This window comes from Cystoisospora suis (genome assembly GCF_002600585.1).
Source record: "Cystoisospora suis strain Wien I chromosome Unknown contig_1157, whole genome shotgun sequence".
NCBI lineage: Eukaryota > Apicomplexa > Conoidasida > Eucoccidiorida > Sarcocystidae > Cystoisospora > Cystoisospora suis.
The window spans coordinates 1,107-15,922 of NW_027153958.1; the positions used below are offsets into that span (position 1 = coordinate 1,107).

Genomic DNA, 14,816 nt, shown 5'->3' on the forward strand with positions numbered 1-14,816 from the left:
TCGATACATGAGGCTCTAGGAATGACGAAGCTGTTTCGCAAGGCGAATGAATACAAGCGAACATCCAGACTTTCCTACTTCCACACGAACATACGCAGCACTGCTTATGCCACACATACACATGCAATCCCCTGCCTATGTCTATATACGTATAGATACGTATGTATCTATATATATATATACATGCAGATCTATACATTTTCCGAAGAGACGTAAGCAGGCATCTTGATAGAAAGAAATTCATACGTTCGTTCGCCTCGTCTCACGTCTTTTCATACACAGAAACTCTACATGCATTTTCACGAACACTGGTCGATAGCCATGTGGATAGATAGAGACAAATTTATTTATTCATACAGATTCAGTCATCTTCATCGAGTCATACGACACCTGCATGCAGATGTGGACAGACTCAGGAAAGATGGCTGGCTGTACAGACACATGGTATAAACAGAGGGACTCTAAGCTTACACAGTCCTATCTGTTGTAGCACATCCAACAGTATGGAGATAATATCTACAGACTTCATCCAGGATGGCCGGTTCTTTTTCTTGAAGCATTAAGAGAACGTCTTCATCTCGATTCGTTAAGAGTTCTTCTGAACCTAAGACACCACGTATCTTCCATTCTGTTGTTGTCACTTCTTCAGAGCTATCAGGATTCATTCCTTCCTCTTCTTCTTCATCCTCGTGGTCTTCATCCTGATCTTCCTCTTTCTTCTCTTTCTCTTCTTCTGTCCCTTCACCTCCAGCCCCATTTTCTCTATCTCGAGATCTCCCTGCATGAGTCTCCGAAGATCCCCCCATGTCACTCGTCATCATCTTCACTTTCTTCGACTTTTCTTCTTTTTCATCTCCTTCTCCTCCCCTGTTCTCCTCACCTACTTTTCTCTTTGCACCTGAGTGATTGCTGGCTGGTAAGGAATTCTCTTCATGTGGAAGAGCAGCCTGAAGATGGGGATCAGAAGAGGTAGGGGTATATGAAACACCGGCGAAGTTATCGCTTGAGGCAGTAGGGAGGTTTGAGTTTGACGTATAATAAGCTGTGGGGACAGAAGGCTGTCCTCCGTCTTCTCCACTGCCTGGCGATGGGAGCAGATCTCTGTGTGGAGTGGCAATATAATGAGGAAGATACGAAGATGAAGTAGCAGATGCCGACGGAAGAGATACAGACGGCCCCCCAGTCATGGAGGAAGAAAGAGAAGAGGAAGAAGAAGAAGAAGGAGAAGAAGAAGAAGTTTCGGGGGGTGGAGGTGAAAAGTCGGACGAGTGAGAGGGGTGGGAAGAAGATGATGATGAGGGGAGTTGTGAGGTGTCTTCCATTGGAGTTACTTGAGAAAGAAAAGGAAGGAAAACTAGCAGAAGAGAATGAAGGACGACGACGAGGAGGAGGAGGAGGAGACGAAGAAGAGCAAATCCATTACTTCTGATATGAGAACAGGAAAGAACCGAATTGAGAAGTCTGACTGGACATGGTAAAGGGATGGAAAGAGGGAAAGCGATGAAGGAAAACGGTATGCTAAACGGATAGATAATAGATTACGAGGAGGAGACTGTATGACTGGAGTGACAAGGAGCTTCTGTTGATTGAGACGAAAGATTCTTGACTTGATGAAGAAGGAGAGAAGAAAAATAATTCGCTTTTCGCGCCATGAAAGAGAGAGAAGAGGAGAATGATGAATGAGTGTTTTACTGGAGATGCATGCACACGTGCATCAGGCGCAGGTAGCGCCGTGATGTACCGAGAGAGAAAGGGTGTTGTTTTGAAGAGAGTATGGGATAACCTGTTTTATATCTATGAAGAATCAGAGGAAGCATTACTTTTGAGGTGTGAAGGAAATCCCATCTTGCATGCGAGACCGCTCTCCTTTGAAAGAAAGAACGAAGAAACGCTAGAAAGATGACTTAAGTATCGGGGAGACGAGAGGAGAAAGAAAGAGGAAGACTTGATAAAGGAGATCTCCTTCAAGCCAGATGTGAGTGTACAAGACTCAAAGTGGCTGTTCGCGCGGTGAAAGAGATTCGCGTAGCCAGGTCGAAGCATAACAATTAGTTCAATATGCATATATTCATTCGCAGCAAAAAAAAGGAAAGGAAAACGAGACAATAAAATCCGGGAAAAGAACCGGCTACAATGTTATGAGTAGCGGGGACCTTTAGAAGAAGAAAATCGACGTGTGTATCCAGTTCTCATTCCGGAGAAAACGATGGCTGTACAGAATCTCCCAACACCTGGACCACAGAGGAAACTGCATTTTGCTATGAAGAGCGTTACTGAAAATAGAAAGAAAGCTTACGAATAACGAAAGTAAACAAGCTTCCACTACTGCATCGACACCTCAACGAGGAGAATGTCCTAGGAGGCACGGAGTAAACACAAAGCATTCAACAGACCAGTGTAACGTAGCCACCCGGTGAGGTTAGAGAAAAAGCATCGAGGGCGGTGGTGAAACCGAAGTGAAAAAGCCACTAGATAGCACGTCCCAGGAGATACGAAGGACGAAGGGAGGGGAGAGAAGAGCTGCTGTAGTCAGAAAGATATAGAAAGAAGTCCAGACAGCTCGTTGACAGAAGAAGAGTAAAGAGAAGCCGGACAAGCGCGGCCAGACCCAAGCGAGGGGAGGGTTTTATGAACCGTCAAAACAAAGGAAGTTCTCTCCTGCGCGACACACGGAATGAGAAAGGTCGGGACAGAGGAGTACATGCAAACAAGAAAGAGAATGAGGTCGCTAGCTCTGCATGCACCACACAGTAATCACCCACCCCAGTATACAAAGCAGTGCTGCCGGCAGAGAGTTTCTGAGCAAGCCTAAAGAAGAGCAGAATTGAGGAAGGAAAGCGTGTGTAACAAAGTCGAACTGAGGACATGCCTTCCGACTGAGGTGTACATACACCTTAACAGTGTATCTGCACCTCGGTTGGCCTACTGTCTTGTTTCAAAGCGCTTCCAAAGTCGCATGCACACTACAGACGGGGGGACGTCCACTCTTTCCTCCCTTGGAAACAGCCTGGGCATCCAAGCAATTCTTCTTGTTTCACTTCACAAACTTCCATCATACGGTCTCGTCTGTTGTGCTTGTCACTTCGCAGAGAGGCCAGCTCGTCTTTGTTCTGGCTAACCATCGGTTCCGTGTCCACTCCTCGTTTCCATCCGTCACCAATCTCTCGTCTTCCTCTTCACTCCACTCTTCTCACTAGCACTAGCTCTCTCCGTATTTGAATTGCTCCATTCAAGCCATGTTTTGGGGCAGTGGCGGTCTGCTTAGGCACTCCGTCCATTTAGCCAAGGGACCGGCTCCGTGTGTGCAGATCCTGCCCGAGAGACAATTTCCGTTCCGTAGAAGCTCTGGTGTGTTTGTTTATTTGTAAGCAGACTGCGCAGCAGTTTCTGTTTTACCGCGCGGCGCACTGGACTGGGTTTCTACGGAAACGACGACCTGAAAGGACAGTTGTCGCGGGAATTGGCGTTTCAGGGAAACCGTACCCTTCCTTGTTCAACGACAAAGAGTGAGGACCTACCTCAGTCTATCCTTCCTAGCGGAAAGTCTACAAGACTTACTTCTATTTCGTCGCGTTCGTGCGGCCCTTCTCTTCCGTGCCCGCGCCGTTTCTTCGCGACTGTAGTCTATTCGGCTCCTCACTACTCTTTCCCCCGCCTCGATTCCCTTAAACCTTTCTTTTTTTTCTCGTCTCTCATTCTTTCTCTCCACCTCGCCCGGCCGTCGTATTCTTCGCCCTGAGTATGTGTCGCTGATTTGTGAATCTCCTTGGCGAAGACATCCCGCGCGTGACGAGTGAGTTTCTCTTATCATTCTCATTGTAACAGAAATTTGTCCTCAAAGGCAGTCTTGATGCACATGCGAAACCCTTCTCTCACCTACAATCGAGACTGGACAAGCTCTGGAGCTGCTGACTTCTTCAAGCTGGGGGACTGCAGCTCACTGGTGTCTCCGGGTACCCACTGGCTCACCCCACCCCGCTCTTCGTTCCGTACAGTATATCTACTGTGTCGAGCAGTGTTAGTACGGATTTCCGTTGACCGAGCGTCGTGTGCGACTCTCCGTCAGTCTTGTTAGCTTTTCCGTCCAAACAATGGCATCACGCACAGCAGAAGCTGGGCCGGCAGGCACGAACCCTGCGGGCTCTGCACCTCAAACGGTGAATCTATCCTCTCTGAGTCTTCAGCAGCTCGTCGGAGTCAAAGACCAGCTTGACGCAGTAAGTGCAGTGTCTGGCTTCGTCGAAAGAAATCTGTGTGCTGTAGCCAAGGCATTTCACCCGTATACGCGTGTATACACAATACAAATATGTATATGTGTCGATATATGAATGTTTACATGTAGATCTGACCGGTCCTTGGTTGTGTGCTTTCCCGGTGGCTCGAAGCGTAGCTCAAGGCTGTAGAAAGCGCATGCTTTCTAGAACCCACAACGCTGCTCCTGTTCTCTGCTCGCGTGTGAAATTGCAGCCGAGGATATGTATGTGTACATCTACATATAGACCTATCTTTCTATGCATTCGCACAGGTGTACTTGATGAGTGTTCTCCGAGTCGTGAATATCGTTGTGTTCTCTGCAACACGCCTCCCCTGGGAGTGTCTTCAGACTGACAGACGTGTATCATTGTGGCTTCCATATGTACCTATCCTCTCTTCCTTACCACTTCATCTGCTAACTCTCACGAAGAGGTTTCATCTGCACATTCCTATGGGCTCCTATCATCCCTCTGCCTTTTCAAAGAGATCCTTCAAGTTCTTGCTTCCGTGCTCCCGTGGTCTCGAACGGTGTTACCTCCATCCTCTTCTTAGTAGTCAACGCTCTACAAGCAACTCTCAGCGGAAAGAAGGAGTGGGAACTACTTTGAAGGAAGCTGCTTAGATCAAAAAAAACATGGTTAGGTCTTGGTGCTTTCGCTATTTCCGGGAGAGGACTTAGGTTCTGCCGAAGAGGCCTTCTTGGTGTTATACTGAGAAGCAGTAATCTCACATGCCTGTTGTCGGGGGATGTGTGTACAGGAGTTACAGAACCTCGCAGTTCATTTGAGGAATCTCCGAGTAGCAAGCAGCAGGCTCCAGGAATCTCGCGATGCGGTAGTAAAGTTTGGGCTACTGGACAACACCGGTAGCGACAAAAAAGGAGATGAAGACGAAGATGATACCCCAGAGGTTCTAGTACCACTGACTAGTTCTGTTTATGTAAAGGTAGGCATAAACGTAGCTCCGCTCTTCAACTTTTTAGTGCTCCACTACGTGTCTGGCTCAGTATGCTCACGGGAGACTCTACAAGAGCATTGCTATTCTATCTGTTCTGTCGAAGTGTGAGAGCCGTTTTTTTCGTTTAGTAAGGGCGGCACCTGGCTAGTTACCCGAAGTCATGCCAGGGAGAGGGATGGAGAAAATTTTCACCTCCAGAGCCTTCCCACCGTGCACACTACAGTATCGCTCTGCCGAAGCAGTATCTCCAGCTGTCTCGAGGGACTGGTCCGGGCTGTAGGAGCTTTCCTCAGGAATCTCCTCTTTCCCCAGAAAGATTCTTTCAGGTAAGACAAGAACTGACTTCGCCGTGAAGTTCAGTACTCGCTGCTGCAAATCGTATGACCCGAAGTGTCTCTGTCCGTACAGGGCCGCCTGGCGACGAGGAAGAAGCTTCTGGTGGATGTGGGTACGGGGTTCCTTGTCGAGAAGAACTGTGCGGATGCTAAGAAAGGACTGGACAGGTACTTCCTATTTCCAAAAGACTGGCCATCATGTCTTCAGGGCGTCTGTCTAGAATGGATTGTGTCCGGAAGGCAGTCTCTTTGAAGAGAGTTGCTCGTCGCTCGGTTGTATGATCTAGGGTTAGATTCTCTGCGTGGGGAGACGGCAAGGTGGTAAGGGCGTTGCTGTGGGGTAATCGCAGCATACAGGCAATGTGTCATACATAAATGCCTGGAGGCGTTCCTGCTCGAACAGTGTATATCGGGAGACTTGGAACAAGTTGAGCTGGATCTGTCTGAGCGGAACAAGGCGGAAGTAAAACTGAGACTACGGAACACCCGGTGGCGCCGATCGGTCCCGCTTCTTCGAAGACGGGTCGATCCGTTTTTGTGTGATCTTCCCAGCTATTTTTTCCGCTTAGCAGGGCCCCGCACTGGTTTTGCTTTGTCCGGGGGTGCTTTCAAGTACCAGTCTTGTAGTCTTGCCTCGGAATCTACCGCTTGGGTCATTGAAATTGCAACTGCGCGGAAGCGCCTGATTACGCGTGTCTACGCTGGCATGCTGAAGTTCAACACAGGCCGGGGGAGGGGGCTAGATGCCCCGGCCGATGCGATAGTCCCAGTGTGCAGAGCTTTTTAGAACTCCGGGAGCATAGATACGCTGCTCCGGCAGCCCTGCAGACAAGCTTCACTATAGCTGAGCGTGCGATTTCCGTTGTATTATGATATGCTGAGGAAACGGTCTGTCCTGAGACAGTGGAGGTAGCGACAAGGGACTAAGGCGTCTCGTGCATAACTTGTCGGCCTACTAGTCGGAATGATGACCGGAGGGCGGCAGCCTTCCCGGGGATAGACACATGCGGAAGTCTGAGAGCCTGTATGAGTGCCCTCTTATTTGGTGCCGGTAGGTGCAGGGGGTAGAGTTTCACATCTGGACACCGTTCATGAGGGCCTTCATCGGGCACGGCTTATGACAGACAATCGGAGTGAACGGCGCAGTTGCGGCGTGTGTTGCGGGTGTTTTGTCAATCAGGAAGGTAGCCATGGTCAACGAGCAGGTGGTGAAGCTGGAGAAGATACTACCGGAGAAGCAACGACAACTGGAAGTGACACAAAACCTGATTCAGCAGAAGTACTTCCAACACCAGATAGCGCTGCAGGAGCAGATGCAACAGTCAGCTGGTCGCAAGTAGAAAGATGATCTCGTTCGCACCGATCGGAACGCTGTCTCGCTCGTGCAGCTATATTTCTTGGCTCGGTATCCAAGTTCTCTTTTCCTAGGTCGTTCACACACGTCGGATGCCAGTACTGCTGGAGGGGACTTCCTACGCGTGCAGCCAAAAACGTGTAGGCCGGAACGGGTGCTATTGCGATAGACCCTCACCACACAGAGCCAGCCCAAGAATGCCTGTTTCTCTTGCCAAGCATGGTTTCCAAACGTGATATGGTGTGCGGGATGTCAATCGGTACATGGCTTGAATGAGTCGCAGGCATTCTTTGTTTGGACACGTGCACGAGTGACGTTTGCTTTTCTGCCGACGTGTTGGGAAAGGAATATTCTTTGGTTGTGCACCAGCGTCTAGGAAGAGCCGCCCCGGCTCGTGAGCCTAGACGATTCCACACTTCGTCATACGACAGCTAAGGTATTCACGCAATAAACGAAGACAGATCGGCCAGCGCGCGCATTAGTTCAAAGACATAAGTTTCCTGGCATTGTTTCCCAAGTGTGTCGTCCGGCGGTTCGAGGTCGCGAAGTTCACTCCGCTGCCTTTCCGCTTTGGCCCAGAAGGTATTCACGATGACCAACCACGCGGAGAAAACGTTACGCGCTGCCGAGGTTTCAGCTACTTCTATTGCTACTGTAGCTGGACGCCCACCGTAGTCATGCTGGAGAAGTTCCAAACATTCCCTAATCTCGGTACCTTGTGTCAAGTCAGAAAACTAGCAACCAGCAAGCATGCTGTCGTTCAAGCACATTCTATAAAACCGCGGACCGCCCGCCAAACTGCTGCTTGAGCCGCTCCTCGCGTGTCATCGTTCCTCCAGAGCGCTCCACGGGTTACGAAACAGTTTTGTTGTTGACAGGTGGCCCTGCACCCCGCGGGCAGGTGTTTTGTCTGTCTCGGTAACTGCATGGCACAGCTCTATTGTCGGAGTTGGGGCGTCTTCAAGTTACAGCACCACGGATCCAAAGAATTGAATCAATCAAAGTCTAGGGCTAGAAGAGGTGAGACCCCCCGCACAGCGGGTGCTGCCGCGGATGGCAAGTGGGTCTGCCCTCTGATCGGCCTCGCTAAAGACACAGGGGCCGGCAACTTGGAGCTGCGTGAGCATGTGCTGAAGCGCAAAGCTAGAAAAGGTCGCTTCGCATACGATATAGCAGGCCCTGCACTGCGCGGGCGGTTGGCGGAGCCATTCCGCTCTGAAGCCTTCCCGCTCGTACTCGTGAGAGCGTACGGTGGTATGGTTAATGGTCTGCTGCTTTTCGGCCCGCCCGATGTTGCCGCAGCGCCTTTTTGCACGGAAATCCCCAACTCGTTCGCCGACGGCGAATTAGTCCCTCGCACACTATGGCACTCCATCTGATTGTTGTTCGAGGGGCTGGAGCTCCTGAGGATGCCGGACATCGGACGAGTTGAGCCGCCCCCGCAAGCAGTCGCGTAGCAGTCTAGCCACTCGGAGGGTAGCGGACAAGGGCTGCTGTAGGGACGCGCAGGGAGAAAGGCATCCGCATACGGGCGGACGCAAACATACTGCGAAGGGACCTGCATATCCTGGTGAAGCCCCAGAACGAGGCGCAGCCGCGCTTGTCCACCGTCTTTGCCGAAGAGCAGAACATACGTCTGCTGCTTTGAGTGACGGGCGCCGACGAGGCGCTGCAAACTGCAGCTACCCGCCGCAACTTCGAATAGACCCGAAGAGCCCACCGGCATTGCACATTTTCCACGAAGAGAGCCTGCGCTGCTATTACGCTGCAGAGTTGCTCTCCCGCCAGCCCCGGCCGAGCTCGGACGGCGCAAGTCGCTGGCGCTGTTTTCTCTCCGAACTTTCGGTGCAGGACCAGCAGCCGCCGGGCGCCACATGTGACCCGCTGTCTGGGGCCGGGCGTGCACTTGAGATGCCTTCACCCCCAGACACTCCCGCGGACATCCGCAAGAAAGGCACACCGGTCGTGTCTCCTCAGCTCTTGCTCCAGAATATGGCCGCAACCCTACTATATTGGCAGGACTAAGACGAGACGAGGGAGAGAAGTTAACACTAGGCCGGGGCGGAGACACGTTCCCGGTAGGCTCGTGGCAGCAGCTGCAGTCGCACGCTGGACAGGCGGANNGGAATGGGAACACAAGGGGTGAGACCTGCGTTGGCGGAGAGAACGGAGGTGCACCCGCTAAACCGAGAACGAGCAGTGGAGAGGGACGAGGAAGAGGACGAGGTGCCCTGACAAGAAGAACAGCTAGACGACTGTATGTGGCTGGTATCGGGAGGAGGAGAAGACAGAAGGCGAAAGTGGAGGGTTTCCTGCTGAAAAATTTTTTGAAGTGTTGACGTGACAGAGAAAAGGTAGAGCACAAGCAGGCGTTTGATGGGGATGTACTGAGAGTCGTCCCGCCGGTCCCCTGAAGTTACCAGAAGTTCTGCTTCAGAGGTGCTGGTATCACTTTCGGAGTCGGCTGATGGAGCACCCCACTTCCTTGTGCTGCTCGAGTCCCTGTTGCGTCCCTCGAGCTGTGAGACTAAAGGAAGCGTCGTCGTTGAGCCAAAGAGCTTCAGTTCAAGTGCAAGCTGGGGACTTCGCTCGGTAAATGAAGTGGACGATCCGTCCTCTCTGGACCGCTCGTTAGTCTCGCAGCTGGGCACGAGGTGGGAGGGCAGGTCTTGGAGGGAATGCATGAAAAGCATCATACGCCACTGATAAAGCTTGGGAGGCACCTGCCGCCAGCGTTCCTCCTTCGACACGTAGGAAGCAGCCACGGCTTCCCCACCTCGTAGCGTTTGCTTCGGAGGGGGCGCGAAGGTTCTTGATGATGTGGTTCGAGGACGGGACCAGCGGTTTGAAATGGCGTCCAAGCCTGACTCAGGACCACTCGAGGTCGGAGCAGCAGAAACAGCCGCTGCTTCTTTTGCTGGCTTGCCGGCACCCTCTGCGTTCGGGCGGTCTGAAGACGACGGCAACAACTGGGTCGCGGTCCCTGAAGGCGCCTCTGATCCAGTAGCAAAAATTGAATCTTTGCCAGCGGAAGACGCGCCTGCGGCTTGTGTGGTAGAAATTGTCGACGTAACAGAAAGCGATTGTTTTCCTTGTTGAAGAGACGACACCAGGACAGAGCGGCGGCGCTCATCATCCCCCGTCACAAAGGCGAGGAGCGGATCCTTTTCCTTAGCGTAATCCAGCTGCAGGTTGATTTTTTTGTGCCCGTTGTCCTCCCGGTCTCCCTCCTCATTAGAAGGGGCCGCCTGGCGGGGTGGAGCATTGTTGAATGAGCGCAGAAGATCTAGCAGGTACGGGTCGTTCGCTTGAGTACTGCCCTGGGGACACCAGCGCAAAAAAAGTGAATTTGGAAGTTGTCCGGGCGCATTTCCAGCGTCGCATTCAGACCGCTTGCATCGTGTAGTCTAATCTTGTGATAGTCATAAGTGCGAAGGCCGCTCCTCGGCTTCACAAATACAGAGTAAAAGAGAACTAATCTTCCGCACTGCGCCCGACTTCGGAGGGCACTGCACGGAAAACTCCAACGGAGTGAGGGGTCTCGGGTTCTTATGTGTTTCACCTCGGCACTGGGGGGAGCCGACGCACACCAGCTTGACTTTCAGAACAGTACCGTCCGCACAACTTCTCAGAATGCTCCGCGTTTCTTGTCGGTAGTTACGAAGTTTCGGGAAACACGGGACAGGGTGGACTGGGCACATCCTCCCCGTAGATGTTCAATCGGCAGCAGTCCTAGGCCCAGTGTCTCACCTGAATAGCATCTAACACGCCAAGGAAACTAAAAAAGGTCGGGTCTTTGTGCGGCAGAGGCTGCTGGAGGGCTTGGGCGAGGTCTAGCTCGGCTTGAATAAGCTCTTTCTCGGCCAAGTATAACGAGTAACACAAAGAGCAAACCGGATAATTGCAGGACAGCTGCAACCTCCCACCGTGAGGAAAAGAAAATATGTCTAGACCGCGTTTTCTCATGTGATGCTGCGTTTCCAGCATCATCCGCTGGTTCACCACTTTCGTCAGGTTCTGTTTGGGGTGCTTCAAGCCACACATATGGCATATGGCTGGGATAGCGGATCTCCGAATGTCGTCCAGGTGTTGCGACCTGGCCCTGGCAGCGCTATCGTCTTCGCCGTCTTCGACCCCATCGGTCCCCGCCAAGGAAAACCTCAACGCGTCTGCCGGGGACAGCATTCGGACCGTAAACGACTTCACCTGCACACACGCCAGGAGTGGACCACAGACTGCTGGTTCCCGACGACGCCTGGCCGGTGCTCACATACATCAGGGTTTAGGAACCTGGTGGACCCGGAGGCACAAAGTCAGTACATGAAGGTGGTTTGCAGAAAGGTCTCCCGGGAATGTGAAGGTGTCGTTCAGGCAGCGCGCGGTACTCGAGGTGGGTCATATAAAAACCAGGAGACGAAAACCGTTCTTACGTATAAGTCCATCTTATCACGCGGTAGAAGCCACTTGGGCAGGCGACGTCGGAACTCTCAGACTTTTCCACAGTGTGTCGTTCTTGAGCGACCACCGTCTAGCGTGCTGGCTCGAAGATTTCCGCGGGACGGGAGGCTGACCGGCGGAGGGGGCTCTTACCTGTATGAAGTACCACGTGCCCTCGGCCGCATCCCTAACAAGGTCAACGACAAGTGTGTCCAGCCAGATTTTGAAGAGGCTCTGCGTGAAGTGGAAGACGGATCTCGCCACTTGGGAAGCCGCTGCCAATGTCGCTCCCGCAACGGGGAAAATATCGAAGGAAGTCTCTGTTGGATCAGCGTTCCGTCGCTGTTCCTCTTCAGCCGTCTTGCAGACGCCGTGCAGTGTGGGGTTGTCGCAGCTGACGCAAAACTGAGATGTCAGGTCTCCGCCGAGATGCCGAGCATCCTGGGGAGTCAGCCGGTTTACCAACGTGTAGCCCGACGGGGCACGCGAGGCACTCCAGCAAACGCGGGTCAGCTGACAGCGACTGCGCGGTTTTCCACGGACAAAAGCCTGTATGGTCAGCATGGTGTATGGCAAAATGTTACAGCGTCTCGTCACTCAGCCAGCGGTCGACCCTCGAGGGTAACCAGACTTAATTCTATGTTTTCTTTTTCGTCCTCCGTACTGCGAAGCCTTCGCTGCTTAGGCAGTAAAGTCACTTTTCACAGGAAAAGCTCCGGAAACGAAAGGAACGCCTAATAGAACCCGCCAAAGAACAGACTTAGCGGCGCTCGTGCTCTAATATATCACTAGACGAACAACAGAGGGGCGGCCGAATGCATGGCAGACCAAGAGAAGGGACCGCGGAGCAAAGGGTCAGGACACCATGCCAGGTGTGAACTCCTTCTGCTGCCTGCCGACCCAAAAAAGAAGTACCTGATGCTAACCCGGTAATTGCAACCGGGGGGCATCCCAAGTGCGCCTACTACGGGAGTCAACGTTGAGCACGAGTCTCTATGGGCGTGTGTACTCTCAGGCCCTTGGTCAGGTGTAAGACTACCTGGTCGGGTATATCGATTTCAGGATAGCAGCGGCTCGTTTGGATTGTAAGAAACACTAGGAGTATCGGTGTTCCACAGAGGAAATCTGTTGGCTCGGACCTGAAACACTCGTTCGACCGAGCTGTCGGAGGCAACGGAGCTGAAAGTGCTTAAGTCGAGAGCCTTCGTTATGTTGCAGTCCTTCTTCATGTAGTGCATCTGCTTCATCACAGCGGCGGGGTAGAAGACAGGACCGCGAGAGCTACTCCCGGCTGTCCCCGCCGATGGCCCATTTGTCACGGTATCTCGCCGTCCTCCACGGTTCTTCTTCGCCGTTGGCACCTTGCCAACGGAAAAGGAACGGACTGGAGCAGCAGCCACATGGTAAGTCTGAAGGGCGTCTTCGTGTTCTTCGGCCTGAAGACGAGCTGTCAAGTTCGTCTCCAGTAGCTTTGCAGCTGAGAAGTCACTTTTGATAAGCCACCCGTGCCGGCTTCCTGCGCATGACTTCTTTCTGTTAGCACTGTCGGGCACACCATTCAAGGCCTCTGGTCTGTTGGTGATGTAGAAGCAGTCTGTGCTGGAGCAGAATACTGTGTCCGGGATGGGTATGTCAAACGAACGAACCATCCGACTGAGTGAGCTCATAGAATGGTTCGAGTTAGTCAGCACGCTTTTCCACCATCCAACAGCCGGCTGGACGGGGAACAAGTTATAATACTTTGTGTCTGATTGGGTGAATGTGATTCTTGAAAACAACTTGTCTTTTCTTGCTTTTTTTGCCTGCAAAACTTCTTTGAGTCTCTTCGCGGAAATCGGTCTCTTAGAGCACTCTTCTCTGGGTGCAGGCAGATAAAGCGGCCCTGCGGTCGCAGGTCGAACCGCAGTCACGCCTCTATCCGCATGGGTATTCGTGGGGCTCTCGAGAAACAGGACCCTACCCTCAGCTTTTGCTGGGCCAGGTCCCGTCGGACTGTGTTCTGGCACAAGACACGCGGGAAGCGGGAATTTCTCGTCAACGGGCGAAGTTTCAGAAAGCGCCATTCCTTGGTCGTTCGACACCAGCGCACCAGCCTCATCCTCCAGCTGACGGGCGCCATTCTCGGGGCGTACAGGGCTGTTTGATTCAGTGGCCATAATCAGCAGTAACCGAACCCGGTCCCGGAGTTGGAGTACAGAGGCCAGCTACCGAGAGGGACCCGACCAAGGGGCGCCCGCGCTCAGGTGTCAAATGAGAGTAGCTGGCAGGGCTGGTGTCGTGCCGCTCCGGCTCAGGAAAACGTTGGCATTCCTGCGGAGCAAGGGGTATTGCTGGCATCATGGGCTATGGAACAAAGTGATTTTCGTCCTGCCTGCTTAAGTGAGAGCTTGCATGCATGAAGTTGAGACAGGGACATCCACCAGTCGCTTTGAACTGCAAGGCCACAACAGGACACCAAAGAACGGAGGTGACTCAGTTAAGAAGGGGTTCTTCCGTTTTTTGTTCCTGCGGATTCGCTAGTGGTCGAGCAGCAATCCCAAGGCCACTTAAGCGGTTCCCCCGGAGTATAACTTCCGAGCCCGGCTGTACACAATGCTAAGAACGACGCCACGAAAGTGAAAGTCCCATCACAGAGGACAGGCGGACGAGGCACACGGCCTTTACTTTTCTGGAAAACGAGTGAAGAAGCGAAGACAGCAGCGCTGAGGAGCGCATTGTCGAAGGCGGGCTACCTTGCCTGAGTATCGGCAAAACCAGCGCCGAACTTTCCGCCCAACTTTTTAGGCGGCGGGCTCTCGAGAGTGAAGCTGGCCTCAGAGTCGTACGAGAGGGGCTGGTTAACCCCATGAAGGCACCCCACAACTTGCGAATTTCAGATGCAGCCACTTTTCAGCCCCGAGGTACCTGGGGCAATGCAAGAACAGTCGCACGCCGCGCCCGCAGTAGTGGAGACTCGAGCTTGGCGAAGGCATAAGTAGCGATTGCTTTTTTGTTTGGACATTGTTAAGCAGGTCTAACGGCTGAACTCTATTTCCACGCGCGCGGCTAACTAGATGCCTTTGCTGTCGCCGCTCCTTGGACAGAGTCTGACCTCATGTTCATAGGATGTTGACCCCCCCCGCAGACAACAGCTCACGACTGTTCAGAGGAGCGGAAACTAGCTGTCACTGCACGCACTGCTGTCTCGCCTCGCCTTTTATCCGTCTTCGCATTTCGTGAGAGTTCAAGGGCCGAAGGAGTTGCTTTCCGCTAGTCGGTGCGACCGCAGTCGGGGGCACTTCACGCGGCGGATCCGCCATACCGGAGGAAGAGAACGGCAGTTTTTCTGCAGTGGAACTCTGGCTCAGGCCTCTGCCTGCTGAGGTGTAAGCCTGCTACGACAGCGCTAAGGGACCGGCCACCAAGACCTACCTTACTGGAGTAGACCGCACTTTCCCGGAGACGACAGAGCTCTCTGCTGAAGCCTAAAAGTATCAACG

General features: G+C 52.7%; 3 protein-coding genes across 3 annotated transcripts in view; 1 reads left to right on the forward strand and 2 right to left on the reverse strand.

The window, feature by feature from the left end:
• Positions 1 to 2,636, reverse strand: part of CSUI_002767 (transcription initiation factor tfiid 23-30 kda subunit) — a gene marked incomplete at its 3' end in the record, with an annotated part of 3,065 nt that extends 429 nt beyond the window's left edge. Inside the window, exon 1 of the mRNA XM_068062966.1 lies at positions 472 to 2,636. Coding sequence (XP_067925042.1) covers positions 472 to 1,322 — 851 coding nt within the window. The remainder of the gene's footprint in view (positions 1 to 471) is intronic.
• A 169-nt stretch (positions 2,637 to 2,805) lies between these two features.
• On the forward strand, positions 2,806 to 7,163 carry CSUI_002768 (prefoldin subunit). Its single transcript, XM_068062967.1, has 4 exons — positions 2,806 to 4,217; positions 5,014 to 5,199; positions 5,620 to 5,714; positions 6,727 to 7,163. The coding sequence occupies exons 1-4, from the start codon at positions 4,092 to 4,094 to the stop codon at positions 6,884 to 6,886; spliced, it is 567 nt and encodes a 188-aa protein (XP_067925043.1). The 5' UTR covers positions 2,806 to 4,091; the 3' UTR covers positions 6,887 to 7,163.
• A 1,886-nt stretch (positions 7,164 to 9,049) lies between these two features.
• On the reverse strand, positions 9,050 to 13,442 carry CSUI_002769 (uncharacterized protein; the record flags this gene model as incomplete). The annotated part of the gene is made up of 4 exons (XM_068062968.1): positions 12,477 to 13,442; positions 11,491 to 11,886; positions 10,651 to 11,106; positions 9,050 to 10,220 (listed from the first exon to the last, which is right to left on the reverse strand). Coding segments are annotated over exons 1-4 (2,946 nt in total), but the record flags the coding sequence as incomplete, so codon positions are not given.
• Between the last annotated feature and the right edge of the window lie 1,374 nt (positions 13,443 to 14,816).

What these genes read in the sequence shown, in the direction of transcription:
- CSUI_002768 (XM_068062967.1), top strand. Translation starts at nt 4,092, where the DNA reads ATGGCATCACGCACAGCAGAAGCTGGGCCGGCAGGCACGAACCCTGCG. An exon ending in TCAAAGACCAGCTTGACGCA is followed by an intron (nt 4,218 to 5,013) that starts GTAAGTGCAGTG and finishes ATGTGTGTACAG; the next exon opens with GAGTTACAGAACCTCGCAGT. An exon ending in GCTAAGAAAGGACTGGACAG is followed by an intron (nt 5,715 to 6,726) that starts GTACTTCCTATT and finishes TTTGTCAATCAG; the next exon opens with GAAGGTAGCCATGGTCAACG.